Source organism: Callorhinus ursinus, unplaced genomic scaffold (genome assembly GCF_003265705.2).
Source record: "Callorhinus ursinus isolate GAN/ISIS: 27379988/994484 unplaced genomic scaffold, GSC_fseal_2.0 scaffold17, whole genome shotgun sequence".
Classification (NCBI taxonomy): domain Eukaryota; kingdom Metazoa; phylum Chordata; class Mammalia; order Carnivora; family Otariidae; genus Callorhinus; species Callorhinus ursinus.
The window spans coordinates 7,137,047-7,158,447 of record NW_027397079.1 but is presented as its reverse complement, the minus strand read 5'-3'; the positions used below and the strand labels follow the sequence as shown (position 1 = coordinate 7,158,447).

At 53.3% G+C, this 21,401-nt stretch overlaps 1 protein-coding gene across 1 annotated transcript; it reads left to right on the top strand.

Moving 5' to 3' along the window:
- Positions 1-1,179: 1,179 nt before the first annotated feature.
- On the top strand, positions 1,180-20,287 carry XKR5 (XK related 5). The gene is given in 15 exon segments (XM_025885897.2): positions 1,180-1,237; positions 2,953-3,110; positions 3,112-3,140; positions 8,889-8,964; positions 8,966-9,007; positions 9,009-9,075; positions 10,056-10,133; positions 10,136-10,287; positions 17,051-17,162; positions 19,205-19,409; positions 19,411-19,546; positions 19,548-19,812; positions 19,815-19,927; positions 19,929-20,069; positions 20,123-20,287. Coding segments are annotated over 15 exon segments (1,797 nt in total).
- Positions 20,288-21,401: the final 1,114 nt, after the last annotated feature.

The window sequence follows — 21,401 nt, the reverse complement described above, 5'->3', positions numbered from 1 at the left end:
GTCTCGGCTTAGAGGGCAGAGAGTCGAGAGGTGTTCGGGAGGCTCTGATCCGCAGTATTGCAGCTGATCTTTGAAGTGGGGGGGAGACCGAGAAGAGGGGAATTTGTTTCTGATGAGAAAACCAGAAATGCCCTGAAAAGTGAATGGAAAATGGGCGCGGTAGGGTGGGGAGCCTCTTAGGACAGACAAGCGTTATCTTCAGTGAAACAAAGAATTTTATAAACATCACAGGGGAAGAACTGAAGATACCTGAATTTGTGGCTCTATTTTGGTAAAAGGAAAATAATCACAAGAGTTTTGTGGGTTCCTCTGCTTTACATGTTCACTGAGTGGTCTAACTATTTTTCCCCTTCAAGGTGGTAAGTTCTTCAACTCTGGCTTTTTCTACTACAGGGCTTTTGTAGCCAAGGGGGCAGTAGTCCATCTAATTAAACCAGTGTGGCAAATGGCCTTGACTCAAGGATGGTCGCTGGAAACTCCCCCCACATAAAAAGAAGGAATGGTTTGGCTAATTGCCTGCTTTAGGAGTTAAAGACCCCAAATTCATCATCACCATCACCAGCTTATACTGTATATAGTCTACAGATTGAGGTAGGTAGATGTATCCTGAAAGCTTTCCAGTGCACAGCTTGACCTCTGGCACACTGCAATCTAGGTTAATCCTCAAGCCCATCCGGAAAAGGCTTTTTTTGCAAGGACAGAGATCCAGATGGATCTGAGAGTGAGACCAGTTAATATCCCTTGTGAAATTTTGAAAAGACCAATTAAGGCCTCCAACCCAACGCCTTCCATCCCAGTGCACGGACTAGTGGTTCACCGGGCTTTCAGCGGCTCCAGAGGCAGTGACCGGTTTAACCACCTCGTGACCAGCCCACCTGTAGTCACAACCATCACGCAGTACTTCTTCAGGGCCCTTTATAAAGTTGGGGAACGGCAGAGGAAACTTCTGCCCACATCAAGGGGCCTGATCTGATTTGTACTTACCCACCTAGGGACCGGAAGACTCAGGGCTGCCCTGCCTCTGTCCCCGGCTAGCCGCGTGGGATAAACCAGCAGGTACTCGGCGCCCCCACGGCTCCTGAGGTGGGTTCTGGGGCCGGAAGCCTCCCCACCACCAGGCGGCGGGCAGGGGAAGGGGCGGGGGCGAGGAGGCGGGCCCGGCGGGCGGCGGCGCGGAGGATGCACCCGGGGGCCCTGGGGCTGTACGCCCCGCTGCTGGCGGCCGAGCAGAGCGCGCTTGAGTGCCGGGCGGCCCCAGGCTGGGCGCCTGCCCCGCTCCCCCCTCCAGCCCCCGACCCAACCGGACGCCAGGGGACGCACGGGCCACTCCTGCCGCGGCGGGCAGCCTGCCCCGGACGGCGCTCGGCTCTGCGCGCCCGTGCGTGCACGGTGGCACCCCGCCCGCCCTCCCTGTCCCCGGTGGGTTCCCGCGGGTGCACGGTCCTCTCCTGGAGCCTGGGCACGTGTATTCCCGCCCTTCCCTCCGGAAAGGCCTCTTGGACGCAGCGGACGGCCGCGGTGCGAGCTGCGCAGGACGCGGGTCTGGGTGCGCCCTGCGCTCCCCCACCCCCCACCCGCCAGCCGGCCCGGGGGTCTTGGCGGCGGGGGAGGCGGCCGCGTGGCCCTGGGGGACTTTGAATCCGCTGCGGGCTTCAGGACTCGGCCAGACGGCTTGCTGGGGGAGCTTGTCCTGGACCAGCAAGATGGCAACACTATTTAGCGCCTTTCTGCTTTGAACTTGTAACTCTCTCTGTGCGGGGGAGTAGGCCTCCGCCCACTTGCGCCGGGCTCCCTGCTGATGGGTCTGTCTCCGCGGGGTCCTTGGGGAGGGGTGGGGGGTTTAATGAGGCCCCAGCCTCCAGACCTCCAGGGCCCCGCGCCCCTCACAGCACGCACGTACTTGGGGACCCCAGGCAGGCGGCGGCTCGCAACTTTAGCCCTATGGACAACTTGCTGCCTCGGGGTTGGTGGGGTCGCCAGTTTGCAAGGCTGTCCCTGTGGGTCCCACTGGGGCGTCCCCGCAGCGCGATTTCAAAGGCGCCCCGGGCCAGATCTTCACCCAGGAGGAGGCCGAGGGAGCGAGGGAGGTCTCCTCCAAATCTCCCTGGTCCAGCATCCAAACAGGTTGGCCTCGGGCAACACAGGAGCCCCGTGTCAGTACTCACCCCAGGTGCTCCCGCAGACGTTGTGCCCACTTTCCCTCTCACCGGACAACCAACTGGGGCCTCAGCATTGCTGGGCCTAGGCAGGGTGGTGACTCCTCCAAAGACTTTTTTGTGCTGGAGACCCTGGTTTACCTTGGCGGGTAGAGGGGTTGGGGAGCAGAAAGCCCAGGGTGGTTAGGACTCCCAACAGAGCCTGTCCATTCCCTGGCCCCTCGGTCCAGACCTGCAGGGTTCCTATCTGGCCCCGGGGCAATTCTGTGTTTCCACTACAGTTTGCAGCTTTATGTGCCCGTAAATCCATTTTAAACTTAAATATTGGAAAACCCAAGGAATGATCACATAAAACGACTAGAGTGAATTTGTGCACCTACTGGTGCTGGACAGACACACGTCCCCCTCCCCTCACTGTCACTGATTGGGAGTACAGACCCTCACCTAGATGTGTCTAACTCTTTCTCTACATTACTTTACCCTAGCATCCTCAAAAATTAAAAAATAAATCCCCAGAGAGGAGGATTAGCATTTTTTAAATGCACATACCAGGTGCCAAGTAGTTTTTGCACGTGCTGTCCTATGCAAGCCAACAGCCCAGCCCCTCTCGGTGACCATGAGCCCTGGCACCTCCGTCCTTCCGCAGGCCTGTCTAGAATGCGAACTGGCCGTGCCTGCTCCAGGGCTGGGTCCAGCGGGGAGTCCTGCCGGTGCTGAGGATGCGGCGTTGGAGGGGCCCTCACTCTCCCCTCCGGCCTTGCACTCACCCTATCATCTTTCCTCTTGCATTCCGCAGGCCTCTACTCCACGGTCTACGACTCCACCCCAGGACAGCTCCTCTGGGGGTGGCTGGCCCTTTCCGTGCTACTACCTGGCTTCCTGGTCCAGGGCCTGAGCGATCTGCGGTTCTGGGCACATGGACACCAAGGTCATTGTTTGCTGGCTGTGCTAATTCCTGCTCCTTCAGCTTGGCCTGTGGAAGTGGTAAGAACAAGCAGCCTCCTTTCACCTGTGGAGCGGGATTTCATAAGTGCAGTAGGAGCCTATGCATTCTATCCTAGGGTCATAAGAGGTCAAGGTTGGAAGGATGCTCAAAGCCACCACTTTGAACCCCTGCTCTGATAGGCATCCCCTCTTCCAGCCTGCACTTCCTTGAGCATCTCTAACATCAGGACGCTTCTTCCAGAGGCAGCTGTGACCCTTCAAAAGCTCTGTGTGTGTGTGTGTGTGTGTGTGTCTTTGGCCAAATTCCGTCTTGCTCTTGTTTAATTTGTTGGTCAAGGCTTTGGAGCCGTAGAAAGTGCCTCACTTAAGGCAGTTGCATTTAAACCCCTACTACCTTAGTTGAAGAAGGTGACATAGATTTAGCCACAGACTAGGCCATGGAGCTGGCCTGGTGACACTGGCCTCAAGGCTTTATTTCAGGACAGAGCCATTTGAGAGCCAGGCCCAGGTTTTTTTTCGATACACAAAGCAGCCTCAGTGGGCCTGGTGCTCAGGAGCCCTACCTGTGGTTCCCCTCTGCAGGTGAGATACTGGTTTCACTGGGAGTACCTGGATACCTGCAGTGTCAGGAGAGACCTGTCAGTGAGCTTATGTAAATGGCAAATTTCAGCTCTCAGCCACCTCATAATCCCCTCATTGCCAGGAATAAAAAAAAGGGGGAGAAAAGTTTGGCGATCGTATCAGCGAAGCCATGCAGCTCACGTGTGTGTTAAGTCCTGGAGGCTGAGGATTGGAAGGGTGTTCAGGAAGTCAGTGCAAGCTTGAGCCAGCTTACTGCTGCCTGTCGTTGGTGGTTTATGCCTTCAGGATTCAAGGCCCTCCTGGGCACCATCTACCATAGTAGAGATGTTCAGGCCCTTGCCTCAGCCCAGCCTAGGAGGAAACCCATTAAGGGCCGGGGTGTCCTGTACGTGACCTTGAGGACAGATAACCAAACATTTGATAACTCAGAAGGAGAGTTCAGTGAATGCCAGTCACTTGAGAGAAACTTCCAGAATAACTGCCCGATAAGTCTGCCTTCTGGGGCTATGTGAGGACCCTCAGGCCCATCCAGTCCAGTGCCTTCTGCAGGGATGGGGCTGTGTCGGGCCCACACTGCATCTCTATTCGTGCTGCTGGTGTCCACCTGTGACCCCACATTGTTTGCTTCTCCATGCTCCCACAAAGTTTCATAAGCGGTGGTATGAGTTTCTGGTATGTATTAACACTAAGATGGATAGGGAAGAGACTCATGAAAATTAGGCCTCAGGAAGAACAAAGTCACCTATATCTCTTCCTATTTTAAAAAATAAGGGGAAGTAAAAAAAAACAATTTAAAAGGAAAAAAAGATATGAGAAAAGTCAGGAAGAGGAACTATAGGTCAGAAAGTAGGATAGAGTGAAAACATACAGTTCACGGTGAGCCACAAATTTGGCTCTAAGGTTTTTTTAATTCAATTAATTAACATATAGTGTATTATTAGTTTCAGAGGTAGAGTTCAGTGATTCCTCAGTTGTATGTAACACCCTTTGCTCATCACATCAGGTGCCCTCCTTAATGCCCATCACCCGGTTACCCCATCCCCAAAGCACAGCAAAGGAAACAGTCGACAAAACCAAAAGACAACCTACAGAATGGGAGGTGTTTGCAAATGTCTTATCAGATAAAGGGCTAGTATCCAAAATCTATAAAGAACTTATCAAACTCAACACCCGAAAAACAAAGAATCCAGTCAAGAAATGGGCAGAAGACATGAACAGATATTTCTTCAAAGAAGACATACAAACGGCCAATGGACACATGAAAAAATGCTCAGCATCACTCCGCATCAGGGAAATACCAATCAAAACCACAATGAGATACCACCTCACACCAGTTGGAATGGCTAAAATCAACAGCACAAGAAACAACAGTTGTTGGCGAGGATGCGGAGAAAGGAAAAACCTCCTACACTGTTGGCGGGAATGCAAGCTGGAGCAGGCACTCTGGAAAACGGTATCTAGGTTCCTCAAGACATTAAAACTAGAGCTACCCTATGATCCAGCAATTCCACTTCTGGGTATGTACCTAAAGGAGTTGAAAACAAGGTCGGGAAAAGATACCTGTACATCCATGTCCACGGCAGCATTGTTCGCGATAGCTAAAAATGTGAAGCAAAGTAAGCAAAGCAAATCAACAGATGAATTGATGAGAAAAATGTGGCCTGTACACACAATGGAGTATTAATTAGTCTTTAAAAAGAAGGGAATGCTACAACATGGATGAATCTTGAGAACTTTAGGCTAAGTAAAATCAGCCGTCCCACAAGGGCAAATATTGTATAATCCAGTTACACGAGGTTCTTAGAGTAGTCAACAGAAAGTAGAACAGTGATGCGGGGGTTTCAGGAATTAATGTTTAATGGGTGCAGAATGTCAGTTTTACAAGATAAAAAGAGTTCTGGAGATGGATGGTGGGGATGGTTGCACACCATTATCAATTACTACAAATTATTAATAATCTATGGTAGCATTAAATTATGTTAATTTAATAAATTATCAATACCACTGAACTGTACACTTAAAATGGTTAAGATGGCAAATTTTAGGTTATCTGTATTTTATCACAATAAAAAAAAAAGATTAACAAAAGGAACAGCCATAGCGCAAAACCTTGAGCTGTTCACTATCTCAGGTTCCACATCACCAAAAAGCATGAAGATGGAGGACAGTACACGTCTTCTTCAAGCTTCGGGCCTGTGATAGACTGTTCTAGATGAAGTGGGTACGTATGGCTTCCTAAGCTGTTAGGACAAATCAGAGTTTGCTGAGAAACTTCATTCCGAAGTTATGGTAATTACTGTGTTTCCAAGGGTCCGCTTGGAGCATTTGTTCCTAATGCAACTAGAAATGTTACACCCTCATCCGCACTGCGCGATATGCTGGGTGTGCATTTGTTCACGCTTGGAGATGTGTGTGGCAGAAGGGCCTGGACCCACGTGATGGAGATGTGGGCTCTGAGGCCTAACTGGGGGTGCAGCTGTAAGCAGGGAACTCAGAAGAACAGAGAGAAGGCGTTTGCCGTCCTGGGGGGACAGCCTGGGGTGCTCGGGGACCAGCCACGGATCACCACCGGGAACTCCTTAAAAATGCAAGACCTCAAGATGCACCTGGACCCACATCACATCACAGCAGACTTTCCCTGATTCTCCAAATGCATCTATTTAACCAGAAATTCTGGGCCTGGTGTCCAGCAAATATACTTAAACAGGCCTCCAGGTTGACTAAAGTTCACGTTTGGGAACCCCGCACTGGTGCTGGAGCCCAAGCATCAGGGCTGAGGGGGGGGGGGCGGGGACCCCACCTACCTGGGCACAGGGGTGTGGCCCAGCCGGCAAACAGCCGCCCCTGCTCAGAGGCAGAAAGCCTGCAGAGGCAGTGTGCTTGGTGAGCAGTGTGAGCGCAGGGTGAGAATTTTCTAGATGGGAGCAGTGTGGCTGGGGTCAGATTAGACTGGATCACACAGGGACTTGCCGCTGGGGGAGGAATTTGGGTTTTACCCTCCAGGCATTGGAGACCAATGGAAAGGTTTTAAACCAAGGAATAACACAGTCCAGTGAGGCCCTGAGGAGGGCAGTGGTGGGGACGGTCGAGACCATGGGGTATAGTGGGGAGAGACCAGGGGCCAGGCAAGCAGCCAGAAATCTGGGCGGGAGCCGGTGGGGGCCCAGAATGACGCATCAACCCCAGGGACAGAATTTGACAGGAGCTAGTGGCCAGTCCTCTCCCTTCCTGCTGCCACCCCCCCCACCCTGCCTCAGCTGTGACCCTGGTGTCCCCGACAGTTTCCAGTGATGTCATCACCTGAGTTCCTCCCTCTGTCACGGGACCCGGACACCCCATTCACAAAACCAGGTGGACTACATTCCCCATGGCTCTTTATTTCTTAGAAACGAGACCTAAACCCCCAGCTAGACCAGAAGAGGCTCCTGCTGTCCGGCCCCTACCTCACTGTCCCCAGCATGGACCCACCATTTCAGTGGCCACTTCCTGCCCCATCGGCCCCACACGTGCTCTCTTCAGCCCTGCTCCCGTCTGCCTGCCCAAGGTGCGTGCACCCCTTCTTTGCTGGGAGCCCTCCCTGACCACACTGTCCTCGGGCCCCAGACTCATTCCACCACGATCCACAGCTCAATTTGACACGATTTTCTTTCTGCTTAAACTTTTCATGAGCATATGGTTTCTCTCCCCAGCTGAGCCCTGGGCTTCTGGAGAAAGTCTTTCCTTTGCTTCCTTTCCTTCATGCCTTCTGTCTCCAGCAGGTGGTAAAAACCCAACGAAAACGTGCATTGACCCAGTGAAGGCTTCCGGGAGGGTAGGAAGAGGGAGAACAGATGATTCGGGACTGAAAGGAAAGCTACCCTCCCTGGTGTTTGCAGTCCTGACCTTCTCTGTTGTTGTTGGGTTTTCTCCTTAACATTATGCTTGTGTCAGAGATCACAGCTTCAAAGACTCAGTAAGAAATCAGTTCACTCCAGGATTCCAAATCACGAAAAAGGAACGCGTTTCCTTAAGTGTCTTTCCTGGGCCCTCGGAACCATGAATAAACCCGTTTCAAAGAGGACCTCCGTCCACTCTGGCCGCAGACGTGCTGGCCAGAGATCAGAGCGAGGCTCGTCATCGGCATAGCCAGAGTCCTAGGGAGGCCCTTACGGAGGGAGATTTTCAGGTGACTTTAAAGATGCATCTTGCTCCGATTCAGGAGCAGATAAATTAGGATACCCCTCCCCCATTTTTCTTAACTTGGACAAGACAGACGTTCACAGTCCCAGACGGCCTTGGTGGGCACAACTGTCCCTGCCGTGAGCAGGTGTAGTAATCACCCTTGTTCCTGCTCGTGAGGACGCCGAGGGGGGACCTGGGTGCATGAGGGAGAACTGCTGTGTGAAAACCCCAGGTCCACGGCGCCCGAGTGTGTGTGCCTGGGGAGTGGTTTCATTTTCCCGTTTGCTACACGACTCTTCAGGTGGTAAAGGATGGGGACCCATGTCACCTTCCAGACAACTTTCGTAAGCCGGGAGCATGGGCTGAGGTTTCTAGGATGGGAAACACAATGACACGGGAACGTTTCCGAACTTCTCTTGTGTTGATTCCTTTGTCTCGACTGTAGGATGGTCGCCCAGCCAGACTGTGACACCTTCCTGTCACGCTCCAGCCCCCTGTCTTGTCCCCGGGGAAGCCCCCTTTTCTTTCCTTGTTCCGCCCTGTGCCTGCCCCAGTTGCAGAGACACATAAAGTTCCACATTCTGTGACCATGACGAGGAGAGTCTTCTCATTTCCTTATGCTCTAAAGCAAGGACAGCATGATGCCTTGCAGCACACCATTTGTTGAGTCGATTAATTCCCATCCCAAGAAGTCCTGGGGTGGAAGATGCAGGTCAGGGTTAGTGCCAGACCTTGCAGGGCCCAAAGCAGACCCCAGCAAGCCTGTCCGGTCCAGGCTCCCATCCCGCCACCCCGATCCCGCCCACATGTGGGCAGAGTGGGCCTCTGGCCGGCCTTGCAGAGCAGGATCACCCACCGTCGCATCTGGGTTGGACCTGATGACAGCAGCATGGGGTCTGAGCTCGGGGGCTCTGATGCCTAGATAGGGCAGCCTGTTCTAGAATGCTGGGTGTCTGTCACCGATCGGCCAGGAAAAGGGTGTGGGGCATCCCGTTGAAGCTGTCACAGTCTGGCTCTGCACCCCAGGCCCTTGCTCTTCCTCAGGCATTAGGATGCCGCGTCCACCGCTCTATCGAAGGAGCGGGAAGCCTTCCGCCGAGACCAGGTGCTGCTGCAGGAGGGCCGACCTGTCTGCCCTCCGCCTCCCGGAAGCCCTGAGGCAGCCGGGGCCCCCACCTGCTGCTCCAGACGCATGTTTTCCTCGCCTCGGACTTCACAGATATTGTGCCAGGTGAGAAAAGCCCACCCCTGGGCACGGACCGCCTGACTTCTCAAGGGGAGCACAGAGGAACGCCCGAGTAAGTAAATCCGGGCATTCGATGATTTCCCCTGTTAGGGAGAAAGAGGGCAGCCCGCACTCACCAGCACAAGACGATGGTTTGAATCGGCTTTTGTTTGGGGCTGGCTGCTTTGGTGGGGGTCAGTCCACACAGTAGAAATTGGAGATGGTCACATTTCCCTGGGAACACCTTGGGAAGGGACCCCACACGGCTCCTTCGTAGGATCTGTGCACCTGTTTCTCCTGTGTCCTCAAGTCACCGGCCTGACGGGACACAGCCAGAGGCTTGAGCCCAAGAGCCTCGTAGAGACTGAGAACAGCTCTGGCCCAGTGAACGTGTGTCCCACCCGCGTCTCCTCCGGTGAAGACTCTCTGTGTCTCGTTTTCTCTTGGTCATGTCTTGATTCTCTCCCAGCACCTTGCTCCTCCTTTTTCCGAGTGTCCACATTTACGTGTGCTTACATGAAACGCGCGGAAGTCGTGAGAGCACTGTCCTTCTGGTCGTCCCTGTGGTGGGGCCCGGCACAGCTTGTGTTCTTGTTTTATTGCTGTGCCTAAATCTCCTTCCTAGGACTTGAACAGCAAAGCGCATTTGGGAGGGAATGTACCATGGTCAAGGCCATCTAACTGCTTCGTCATTGACAGAGCTTCGGCAGGAGGGCTTAGAGGATCAGGGGCTCGGCCACTTTTCCTAAAGGGCGGACAAGGGAAGAGCCCCGCTCCCTTGCTGGGGAGGAGCGCCCACTGCATCATGCAGAGAAAATATCTCCCGCACGTCCTTGTTGCTTCCTATGCGTAGGCGTGCGTGTCTGTACACAGAGTTGTGTTATCCACCCATTCGGGTGCTTGGTTAGGGATGCCCTTGGGGAAGCCAGGTTTTATGGAGAGGTTAGGCGCCCCACAAACACCGCTGTTGTCCGCTTCCCCTCCAGGTGTGAGCACGCTGTGCCCCTGGTCCGCACTGGCCTGGGCCCTGGTGTGCCATGCTTGCTGCGTGGGCTTCATGAAGCCGGTCAGCTCCTCACGCCATGGGCCACCCTCTTCTACCAGCAGCCCTGGAGGATGGGCATGTTGGGGGCCCGTGTCCGAAGCCTGGTTCTCTTCTTCAGAGCTTACCACGTCTGGGTTTTGGTTTCTGGAGGCAAGCAGGCTGTCAGTGGCTGCGTAACAAAGCACCCCAGACCTTGATGCCTTAAAATCACCACCATCAGCCATGGGGCCCACCAACCTCGGTTCTGGGGGGCTCACTGGGCACCTGGGGGGGTTTCTTGGCAGGGGGTGGGGGATGCAGTAGGATGGCGGGCGCAGTAGGACGGCAGGTGTCTGGATCCATAAGGAGGCTCCACTGGGCTGGCCGTACAGACGGCATCTTTGCTTACATGCCTGGCACCCCGGGGCGCCCCCATTCTCCTCAACAGAGCAGCTGGGGCTGTGGACATGGCAGCTGGGAATTCTGAGAGAAAGCAAACAGAAGCTGTCAGTCCTCTTAAAACTGGCCTGGCCCTGGGTCAGCGTGGCTTCTGCTGTATTCTACGTGTCCAAGTAGTCACGGCCAGTCCAGAGTCAGAATGTGGAGGAACGGACTCCATCCCCCATGCGCGTCCAGGGAGGGGAGGAGCGTAGGGTGCCTCTCTTTGCAGACACACTCTCTTAGCTTAGGGAGCCCAGCCCCAACACCCGGCCACGTCCGGAGCACAGCTGCAATTGTGCTCACAATACACGACACAGGCCGTGTTCTGTATCACAGGCTGAAATCTCTTCTGTCGACAAACAGGCATAGGGTCCTGCCTGTCCCGACCCGATACAAAATATACAGTACATACTATGATGTCACGCACAGCTTCTGAAAGCCCTCCATTTCTTCTGAATGCTGGCTTTTGGACCTCTTCTCTGTTTCCAGTAGGGCACCTGCACTGAGCCAAGCCCCGCCCCCAGCCCTCGGTATAGACGCATGCGGATGAGAGTGGTCTGTGTGACTCTCGGGGTCTGTGTGACTCTGCAGGAGTCCTGCAGGGGCCTGGGTGTCCCTGCCAAGGAGAGGTGTCTCTTCTGGCCATCAGCGAATACACTCGGCAACTCACGTTTTAGGGAATAGGAGGCATTGAGAAATATTTAGACTTGAGCCTTACTACACATGTTGGCAGAACGGAGAAAATTTTTTGAAAGAAATTGCGCTCCTAAAGAAAGATTAACTGTTTTATTCATTTAAAAGAATTTGCTCATTTTCTATGTACAGAGTGCATGGGTGCGTGTGTGTACTTGTGCACACATAGCTGTGGAAGAAGGAACAGCTTAGTCTTAGGAAAGCTTCTAAAAGGAGCTATTATCTTGAACAGAGATGACAAGCTCTGAAAATGGTACTGGGACGTCCAGTTGTTTGCATGGTGGTCACTGTGGCAAGAACTGTGTTTTGTAGACGCTCTCTACGTCTGCTAGCTAGCATCACAGCTCAGCTGTTACGTCACATACATGGTGTCCTCGTTAATCAGCTCCGTCATTACTGGGTTCCAGGCATGGCCCCAGACCATGCGGAAGCCACGAAGGTGACAGGAGGCCTGTCTTCAGGCTGCTTCTAGTCCAGTAGGGGGATAAGCTCCATACCCAGATAACCAAACAAGGAGGCAGAATGTGGGTAAATCCTAGGAGACGAGATTGTCTGAATTCACAAGGACGATGAGGATCACTGCCTGCCGGGATGACCAGAGATGCTTTGGACTAGAAGGTGGAAGCCAGGCTGCGTCGCCAAGAGCGGGGGAGAGAAAAGGTAGCCGGCACTGCAGAGCACAGATTTTGGGATCAGGCAGCTTGCTTTGGGACTGTGGCTCGCCCTTCACTGTTACCAGCCCACTCGGCCAGGGACTGGAACGCTCCACATCTGTTTTTCTGTCACACATTAAGCACAAGACCTCTTGGTGTTGCTGTGACGATTATATAAGATCCATCTACTTCCCAGGGCCCCCTTTGAAGAGTAAATAAGTAACTTGGCGCACAAGAACCAGCGCCTCGTGGCCATTATTGATGATGAAAGGGGGGAGAGACTTTCAGGGGAGCAGACCCTGCAGGACGGAGCCATGAGCAAATGGAAGGGGCAGGAGGGGCAGCTCCTGTCCAGGAGAGGCGGGTGGCATGGTCACCTCCTGCTTTTAGGAGAGCCCCAAATGGCTGATCAACCCCACAAGCCATGGGGCCCCCAGACCGTGAGGATGTGTGGTGGTGGACACGTTATGGAGCCTCTGCAAGCCTCGATTTCCACGTCTGAGAGCCAGGAGTAAGGGTGCCCATCTCGCTGTGCGGGAGGCTGAGGAACACGCAGGGTCCGGCCCCGCTTGGGGGTGCCGCAGCTTCTGGCCCGCTCCGCGCACGCAAATAAAGGGGAGTTGGCGTTTGCAGAGCAGGGTGTCCCCCTACCAGTGTGCCTGACGAGCTGGAGGGACACGTGGAGAGGGTTTCCATTTGCCGTCTGTCACTGTCCTATGCCCAGGAGTCTGAGAGGCCGTTACGGGAGGAAGGGAAACAAAACTTTGTCCTTCCCAGCCACTCACTCGGTCGCGAGAACCCAGAGGTCAGAGCAGGTAAGTGGGAAGGAGAGAAACCGGACTGCACCGGAGTGCAGGCGTGCCGTACGGCCCTCGCCCGGGTGACTTGCAGACTCCTTCAGGCTCCGCTCGGCCTAATGGGGTGCTGAGGGTGCTCATCAGAGCCGGGGACTCCACTCACGGAGGTGACCTGCCACGTCCAGGGTCACCAGCCGGCCGGCGATGTTACCTAGGCCGGGCCCTGATCCCTGGGTGTCTGGTCCAAGCCTCCTGCCAACACCCTGTAAATGTCAGGCCTGCCACACTGCCCTTTCATGCACCTCCCCCCTCCCCAGCGGGCACCTTCCCTGGAAGACGCAGGAGCCCTGACCCAGAGAGAAAGTGACTCCTTTGGGGTGAATTGTGTTGTGTTGGCAAAGAGAAAGTTGTTGTTATTGTTCCAAAAGCCAAAAGACCACAGAGTATTTAGAAATCCACTTTCTAAGGAGGATGGGCCTGGGGGCTTGGAGTAGCTCCGTTTTTTAATGGTTAATGGCTTTGCTTAAATAATGGAAACCGTGCCCCCAAGGTCAAAGCAGGAACTTCTGGACTTCCTCTTTCATTGATTCACTCAACAGAAGTATGAAGCATTTGTAGTCTTGTAGGTTCTGTGCTAGGACTTGTTCCTACTCTCCTGTGACCTCTTGTTCTCGTCTTCAGGTCCTGGGAGTACCAACAGAATCATTAGTAATAGCTAACATTTTGGGCAGGATCATCATGCATTGGACACTGTTCTAAGCTCATTAACTGTCTAATTTCTCACAGCACTCAATGAGACGAAACCCATTTTACAGGTACAGAAACTGAGGCATGGAAAGTCAGGCATCTGGGCAGACAGAGGCGATATTCAGATCCAGCTGGTCTGATGCTACGAGCCTAGCCATAACCAGCAAGCCACACGGCCGGGCAGTGGAGCTGAGAGCGTTTGAGCTGGGGGGGCCTCGGGGCCTCCGTGCCCCCACTTCTCAGCCTGTCGGAGGCACGCAGGGGCCTTGCCAGGGATGCAGGCCCAACAGGTCTGAGGGGGACCCTGGAATTGGTGTTTTGGAAGCGGGGTCAGGTGGTGCTGATGGCCAGCCTAACTGAGAACGCCTCGCCTTCCCTTCCCTTCCAGAGGAGGCAGCCGGCCTCTGGATGATTTGTGAATGCCCTGCAAAGCCAGGTTTGACGTCTTCCACTTGTTACCAGCTCACTCACTTAAGCATGCACATACAGCTTCCTCCGCGTGCTGGAAATGGACTCAGAGGCCGGCATGTGGGCAGGTGGAGCCTCAGGGGCCCCAAAGACACAGACCCATGAACGCAAGCTCACGCAAGCTCTGTGGCGGAGACCACCCCGCAGGAACACAAGAGGCCGAGACAGAGTGTCCCGAGAAGGCTTTACAAAAGGGGGCATTCGAGCTGGTCTCGGGGGATGAGCCCGGGGGGGAAAAAAGGGGGGGGGGGGGGGCGGGGGCATTTCAGGCAAAGCTGCAGAAACAAGACAGAGTGACAGGGAGCCCGCGGGAAAGTAGCGTGGGTGGCATTGGAGATGAGCAGAGCCAGACTACTGGTTAAAGGTGATGAAACAGAGCTTATTAAGTCGGTTGCAACAGCAAAGAACTGACCTCAATCTCAGTTTGTGGGGCGGTGGCTGGGCGTTTTTAAGGGAGGATGGGGGCGTGGACTGGGGGGGACATCGGACGTTTGAACAGGGTCAGGGAGATGGAAATTTATCAATAGCGGGAAAGGGGGTGGTTCAGGTGACTCTGCCATCTGATCGGGAGGAGGAGCTCACTTCTCACATCCTGATGACAGGGGCAGTGTTCATGCAAGTTAGAGCAGGCTGCCCTCCCACCCCTAGGCCGGGAGGGTGTTCTTGAGCGTTGGTGCTTCAAAGAGACAGCTCACGGGTCCTTGAGGAGGCAGTTCTGGGTGGCAGAGGATTTACACCTCAGAGACGCAGAGACGGGGATTTGTACGTGCAAGCTTTCCAAAGTAACTCATCTCAGAGGGGGTTCACAGCCTCTCTGCCTTTCAGCAGATTTTGGCTGGAATAGAGAGTAAATCTTCCTGGCAGTGTTAGGTTTCTTAGGCAGAAACTGAACTGGGGCCAGCTCATCACCCTAAGGATGAAGCCTTGAGCTGTTAGGAGCTGTGGGAGTGTTTGTTCAAGTCTCTTAACGTGTGTGGGGGGAGGGGTGGTTGACAAAGGCATTTGTACTACATGTCTGCAATTTGTATAGGCCAGGCTTAAGGCTGAGCAAGAGCAGGGCTTCGAGATGCCGATCTGAGTCAGGTTTGGTCAAGGAGAGAGTCTTTGTTGGTGGTGGTGTTGTGTCAGTCAAGGTTCTCCAGGGAAACAGAACCAATAGGCTATATAGACATGCGTGAGAGGAGATTTATTATGGGAATTGGCTCACACAATTTTGGAGGCTGAGGTAGGGCACAGTATGCCTTCCGCAAGCAGGAGAACCAGGAAAATGTGGGGTAATTCAGTCCGAGTCCACAAGACCGAGAACTAGGAGCTCGGATGTCCAAGGAAAGGAAAAGATGGATGTCTCAGCTCAAGAAAAGAGAGAATTGCCCTTTCTCCACTTTTTTGTTCTATTCAGACCCTCCACAGATTGGACGAGGCCCGCCTGCCCTGGTGAGGGGGTAAGGGTGAGGTTCTTTACTCAGTCTACTGATTGAAGTGCCAACCTCTTCTGGAAACCCTCACAGACACACTCCAAAATAACATTTTACCAGCACCCGGGCATCCCTTAGCCCAGGCAGGTTGGCCCATCCCGGTAGCCAGCACGGTGACTATGGGAGCGCAGGTTGGAAGATGACTCTGCAAAGGAAGACTAGGGATGCATTGTCAACAGGATTGCCTGCCTTGTCAAGGAGTGGGGTCTTGACGCCCCTCAGGTGAGATGGGGCTACTTCCAAGTGTGTTAGGGAGGGATGACAAGGTCTGATCTGCAGGTGAAACAGATCACCTGGCTGCAGTGTGGAGGAGAGACCGTGGACAGGGAAGGAAGACAGAGGAAACCATAGGACCCAGACAGGAAGCAATAGGCTCAGAACCGCCATGAAAACGGCTGTTAAGGACAGGAAAAACGCAATGCATTTGAGACAAACTTAAGAATTTGACTCAACAGGACCAGATAGCTGATAAGATGCAGTTAATTTAAGGAGAGAGAGAAACTCCAAGTTTTGTGGCATTCAGTCCTGAAATAATACCTGCTGGACCTTTGAAACAGTGCCGCCCAGAGCCCGGAGGCCTGGGGAGAGTGGGCGTTCTCAGGATTGTTAAGTAGCTCTTCATAATGCTTTCAATTCTCTCCTTATTTGACTTTCCTCGAGTTAAAATGGTGCCCATGAATGACCACGGCAAAGCTTTCTAAGACTTTTGGCCCAACAGTATTACCTCATACACGGTATTTAAATATACCATCTTCTAATCATGTCCAATTTGTTTACTTATCCTAAGAAATATATTTTTTATATATAAAAACTAGAAACCAGGGGCACCTGGGTGGTTCCACAGGTTAGTGTCCGCCTCTTGGGTTTCGGGTTGGGTCATGATCTTGTGGTTGTGGGATCGAGCCCCACGTCAGGCTCTGCACTCAGCATGGAGTCTGCTTCAGATTCTCTCTCCCTCTCTCCCCCTGCTCTCTCTCTCTCTCTCTCTCTCAAATAAATAAATAAAATCTTAAAAACAAACAAACAAACAAACTGGAAACCAAAGTTAAGAAGCCCGCCTGGGTGAGGGGTACAAAAAGCCTTCTGTAGAAGCTGCCGCCATTTTGGACCGTGGAGGAAGGCCCCATGTTCAGCCATCAGGAGTGCTGTTACCTCAGGCCACAGGCCAACTCTACCTTTAAAGAGGCATATAATCGACAAAGCAATACTTTACAAAGTTGTTTGTAAAAGTTTGGGACACTAGTTTACTGGAATTCAGCGGCACTATGAGCCCTACAGATACTTTGAATTATTGCATCATAAAACTAATACATGTGTACAGTTCACATGAGAATATGAAATGTATAAAGTTGGAAATAAAAGTCTCCTTTCTCAGCCCCACCTGACTCAGCAGAGAACCACCATAACCATGTGGACTATGCCCTTCTATTCCCTGTGCATTTATGATTCTGCAGATATTTTAATAAACTGCACTGAGAACCGGGAGAATCCCTCTTTGCCAGAGAAGCTCTTTCAGACCTTGACCCTGCCTCTAGCGGGGCCCAGTCAGCCGTGGGCCCCCCAGTGGGCATTGAGGACAAAGCCTCCAACACTGAAGGACACTGCGGCAGAATTTAGGATGGGCGTGTCCCTGAGGCCATGTGCACCTGACTAGGGGTGGTGACTCTCCTTTTGGTCCCGTAGATTATGCTCCTGGAGAAAATCCTCCTTTTGCTGTTGTCTACTGCCTTTCTCCAGGGGGCCTCCCAGACCAGCCTGTGGACCGTAGCTGGAGTCTTGTCTGGATTTCTCATTGGTAAGGCCCAACGTTGCCTTATTGTTCCCTCCCTCCCCAACCCCAACTTGTTTCTTTAAGATGCCCTAACTCTAAGAGCAGGAATCTGCTCAGGAGCGGTTAGGTGGAGAGCAAGGACTGGAGCTCATTGGACTGCCGGTGGTCCCCACCAGGGCATCACAAGTGGAACCCAAGCAAATCTGGACTCAACCTGTCCACTTCTATCAGTAAGGACTCGTGGGCGGGGCTCCCTCCCTGGGGTTCTGGTTGGAGTCAAACATAAGTCTTCCCCGTCCCTCCCCGCTCAGCATCCTAGCACTGGGGGAGCAGAGCAAGGACCCCCAGACATGACACCACGTGCTATTGACCAACAAGAACCCTGGGACGTGGGTGCTGAATTCCCCCCAATTCAGAGCTGAGGAAGGTGGCACAGAGCAAGTCAGGTAATGTCCCGTAAGATCAGACATTCTGTAGGTGGTGGAGCTGGGATTCACACCCCGCTCCAATCTGGCATCTGGGACAGTGCCTGGCAGTTTTAGGTCATTAGCTTGGTTTTATGAACAAATGACCCCGAGTGCGCCATGCCCACTGTGTTAACTTTGCTTAACAGATGAATGTAAGCTTGAGAGGGCATTCCTCCCTACACTTGGGAAATAAAAATAAAAGTGGGAGGGCCATTCTCAGTGACCCGGGGCATGGTGAGCGGGGAGCCGGGGGCAAGGGTCAGCTCCCAGCCTGAGGGGCTCAGACAGACCCAGCTGCTGATCCTTCTCCCCCTCTTTCTGGAGCTGCCCAAACCCCTGATTCCCAAGTGGCCCTGGAGGGAGTCCTTAGCAGGAAGATGGTGGGTGAGCTATCGGCAAAGGCATACAAGCTCTGAAGCAGGCAGCTCTGGCTGACATCTTGAGCTCCCCTGACCAACATTTATTGAGTACCTACTGCATGCCAGATTGGGTTTGCAACCCAGAACCTTATGAATGATGTGGCCTCATGGAAAGTTTACTCATTAAATGCAGGTACTTTGGACTTGCCTGAGGAGGGGGGCTAGTTCCCCTTTTTGACCTTGGGTGGCTCATTATCAAAGAGGGGTGACATCATTGTGAGAATTCTGAATAATGTGTAGAAGTGGCTTGAGGGGTGCCCACCACAGAGCCACCACTCCTCCCACAGGAATGCTGTCTCCACTCCCCCACTGGAGGCCCGCTTTGTGACCCCGCACGCTTCATCCCCCAAAAGTAGGAGAGGATCCAAGGAGTCCTTTGTCGGCCCCCCCAGCTCCCCCACACCGCAGTCTGCCAGACCCTCGGGCGCTTCTCCCTGCTTCTACTTCAGGTTTCTTGCTGTTTATAACGAGCGCCTTGAAACCAGGCACTTGATCTAGTACAACAGGAAACTGGAAATAACGTGGGAGGTTACTGGAATGCTCTGTGAAAGAAATTATTGCCGTAGTCAACACTTCTGATCAAAATAAATTAAACTGACAACAATGTGATTAAGATGTTTATGCACAAAGGAAGTGTTGTTGCTGCGCATGGAAATTCCTTGAGATGGGGTTTTTGATGGATTTGTTTAACCTTTGCTTGGGTCTTGTGTTTGAGGTTATTCCTTTCCTCCCCCTCCCCTAGTTTTGGAGTCCATCTGCTGGTGTGTGGATGGTTGCATTCTGAGCATTTGATCCAGTTATTTGAAAGTAAAATGAGCATTTCTACCGGACATCACACACACACAGGCAAACACATGCATATTTGCGTGCACGCGCACACACACACATCCGGAGTGCTCAGTTAGGGCTGCCCTAGAGAAAGAAGCCATAGTATCAATAGGATTAAACTTTGTTATTACGTTTTTCAGTTTAGAAACATTTGCAGCTTGTGGAAGCTGAGGCCTCCTTAACCTCCCCCGGAATATCCAGCTCTGATACTCCAACAACAGTCCTGTTTGGGATCCCAATTATATTCCCCTATTCGGAATTCCAGAGTCTGGAGTTCTCAGACTATGGGGAAAATGCAGGACTTCAAGGAACATAAGCTTGTGCTCGTCTTCTTTTTCTGCTTCTTTCTCAGGCAGTGTCCCGCCAACTCATTATAGCCTGCTACACCCTCGACCCACAGGCATCTGGCAGAGTTGTGTCCGTCCAGGACTCGTGTGGCGTCCAGGGGCTGATAAGGCAGAGACAGAATCTTCTCCCGGGTCCCAGCTCCAGCTGGGGAGAGGCCGGGGAGCCCGGGCACACGCCAGGAGAAAAGCCACAAATTCGCTCACCGTGGGGACCCCCAGAGGCTGGGCTGGAAAGCCAGACTTCTCTGGAGGATTGTTTCCTCAGTCATCATCACTGGCTGTTGGTGAAACTTGCCCTAAAAACAGGAAATGGTTCTAAGATCAATGCAGCCTTTGGAGAAGAGTCCTGGCTGCTTTCGTCCCCCTTCGTGGGGGCTGAACCGGCACTACACCCAGCAGAGGACACCCCTGTTTCCCCAGCAAGACCTCCCACTGTCACCCCAGGACCCCCTGTCCTCGGAGAAAGGCTCTGAGTTTCAAGGTGCCCTGAACTCGGAAGCGGACCTGTTGGAAACCTCCAGTTTGGTCTCTTTTGACAGCGACAGCCAAGACCCAGCTCCTGCCCAGAAGGAGTCAGCCGCACGGAGCGAGCACAGCCTGAGGGAAGGAGCAGGGGTGCGGTGGGCGGTGGGCGGAGAGGAGGGGGAGGTCAGGAGAGCTGTACGCTGTACTTCAGTGCCACGGCCAAGGGGACCGCAGCCGCACCCCAGGAAGGCAGGCAGGCAGGTGACTCCGCAGACATCCCACCCTGGGAGGAGGGCAGAGCCCTGCCCTCGGCCGGCCACGTGGCCCTTCCCTGCCACCATGGCCGAAAGCAGCCCGATCCTAGGCCCGGGCCCTTCCGGAAGCTTCCACCACGGCGCAGGCTTGGTTGGCAGAGGCCCCTGCAGCTCAGAGCGTGAGGCACAGCAAGAGTCCACAAGGGATTGGAACCTTCCTGCCACTCTGGGACACGGATGTCACTGCCAAAGGGGAGCCTGCGGCCCGCAGACGAGCCTTGCCCCACATCCACTCCCAAGTGTGAGGCTGCCCACGGGGACTGCGGCTGGAGGGCCCGGCTAAAGGCCAAGCCGACTTTCTTCATCTGACCACAGACCAGCAACGCAAGCTGGTCCCTGGGCTGTGGGCGGGAGAATCCCATTTCCGACACCGGTACCCCCAATGCACCCCCGTCTGGACCTCAGTTTGCACAACCGAAGCCTAAGGGGACTGCAGCGGATTATTTCTAAGCTCCAGGGAGAACAGTACATGCACACGTATGTATAGGACACACTTTCCCTTCACAGTGTGGCGGGGGGCTTCCAGTCACAATCACCTGATTCCTTTCACGAACTATATGATCCCTGTTTTATTTTATTTATTTACTTTTAAAGATTTTTTATTTATTTATTTGACACAGAGAGACAGAGCAGGAGAGAGAACACAAGCAGGGGGAGTGGGAGAGGGAGAAGCAGGCTTCCCACTGAGCAGGGAGCCCGACACGGGGCTCGATCCCAGGACCCTGGGACCATGACCTGAGCCGAAGGCAGACGCTTAACGACTGAGCCACCCAGGCGCCCCTATTTTATTTTATTTTAATATTTTTGTTGCTATAGCTTCTAGGAAACGCAAAGGTAAAGCCCAGAGTTCTGTTGGATTCTGGGTTCTTGTTACAGTTGGCTTCTGCTGACACTGAGGGTTATTAATCTCTGGAAAATGTATTTTTCCTGCCTTATTTTATGAAAGCTCATGGGAAGATGATGCACCCCCTTTCTGGAAGCAGATAGGAAAGCTGTGCTTCTAAATCATCAACATAACTGAAAATGCAAATGTCATCCTGAGAATCCCCTGGCAGAAAAAAATTATATACATATATATATATATATATTTTTTTTTTTTTGGCTAAATACACAGCCCTCCTTCCCGCAGGTCAGCCGGCCGTCGACTTGGAGTCAGGTGGCTCCTCTCCACCCCTGACCTCACACTTCATTACTGTACTCCCTCCTCCGCTCCATGTGAGATGCTACTTGTGATCTCAGCTTCCCCCTACAACGGGTTCTTGGTGGACAGGCATTTCCAACGTCTCTGGAAGCCTTCCTTCAGAGCTGGTTAAAAAAGTGCGGTCAGAAGCCACAGGAGCAGAAGGCAGAGCCCGGGTGGAGGGCTGGGCGCTGTCCACGGGCGGTCCGTTCTACCTTTCCCAAACACCTCTGGGTTCAGGGG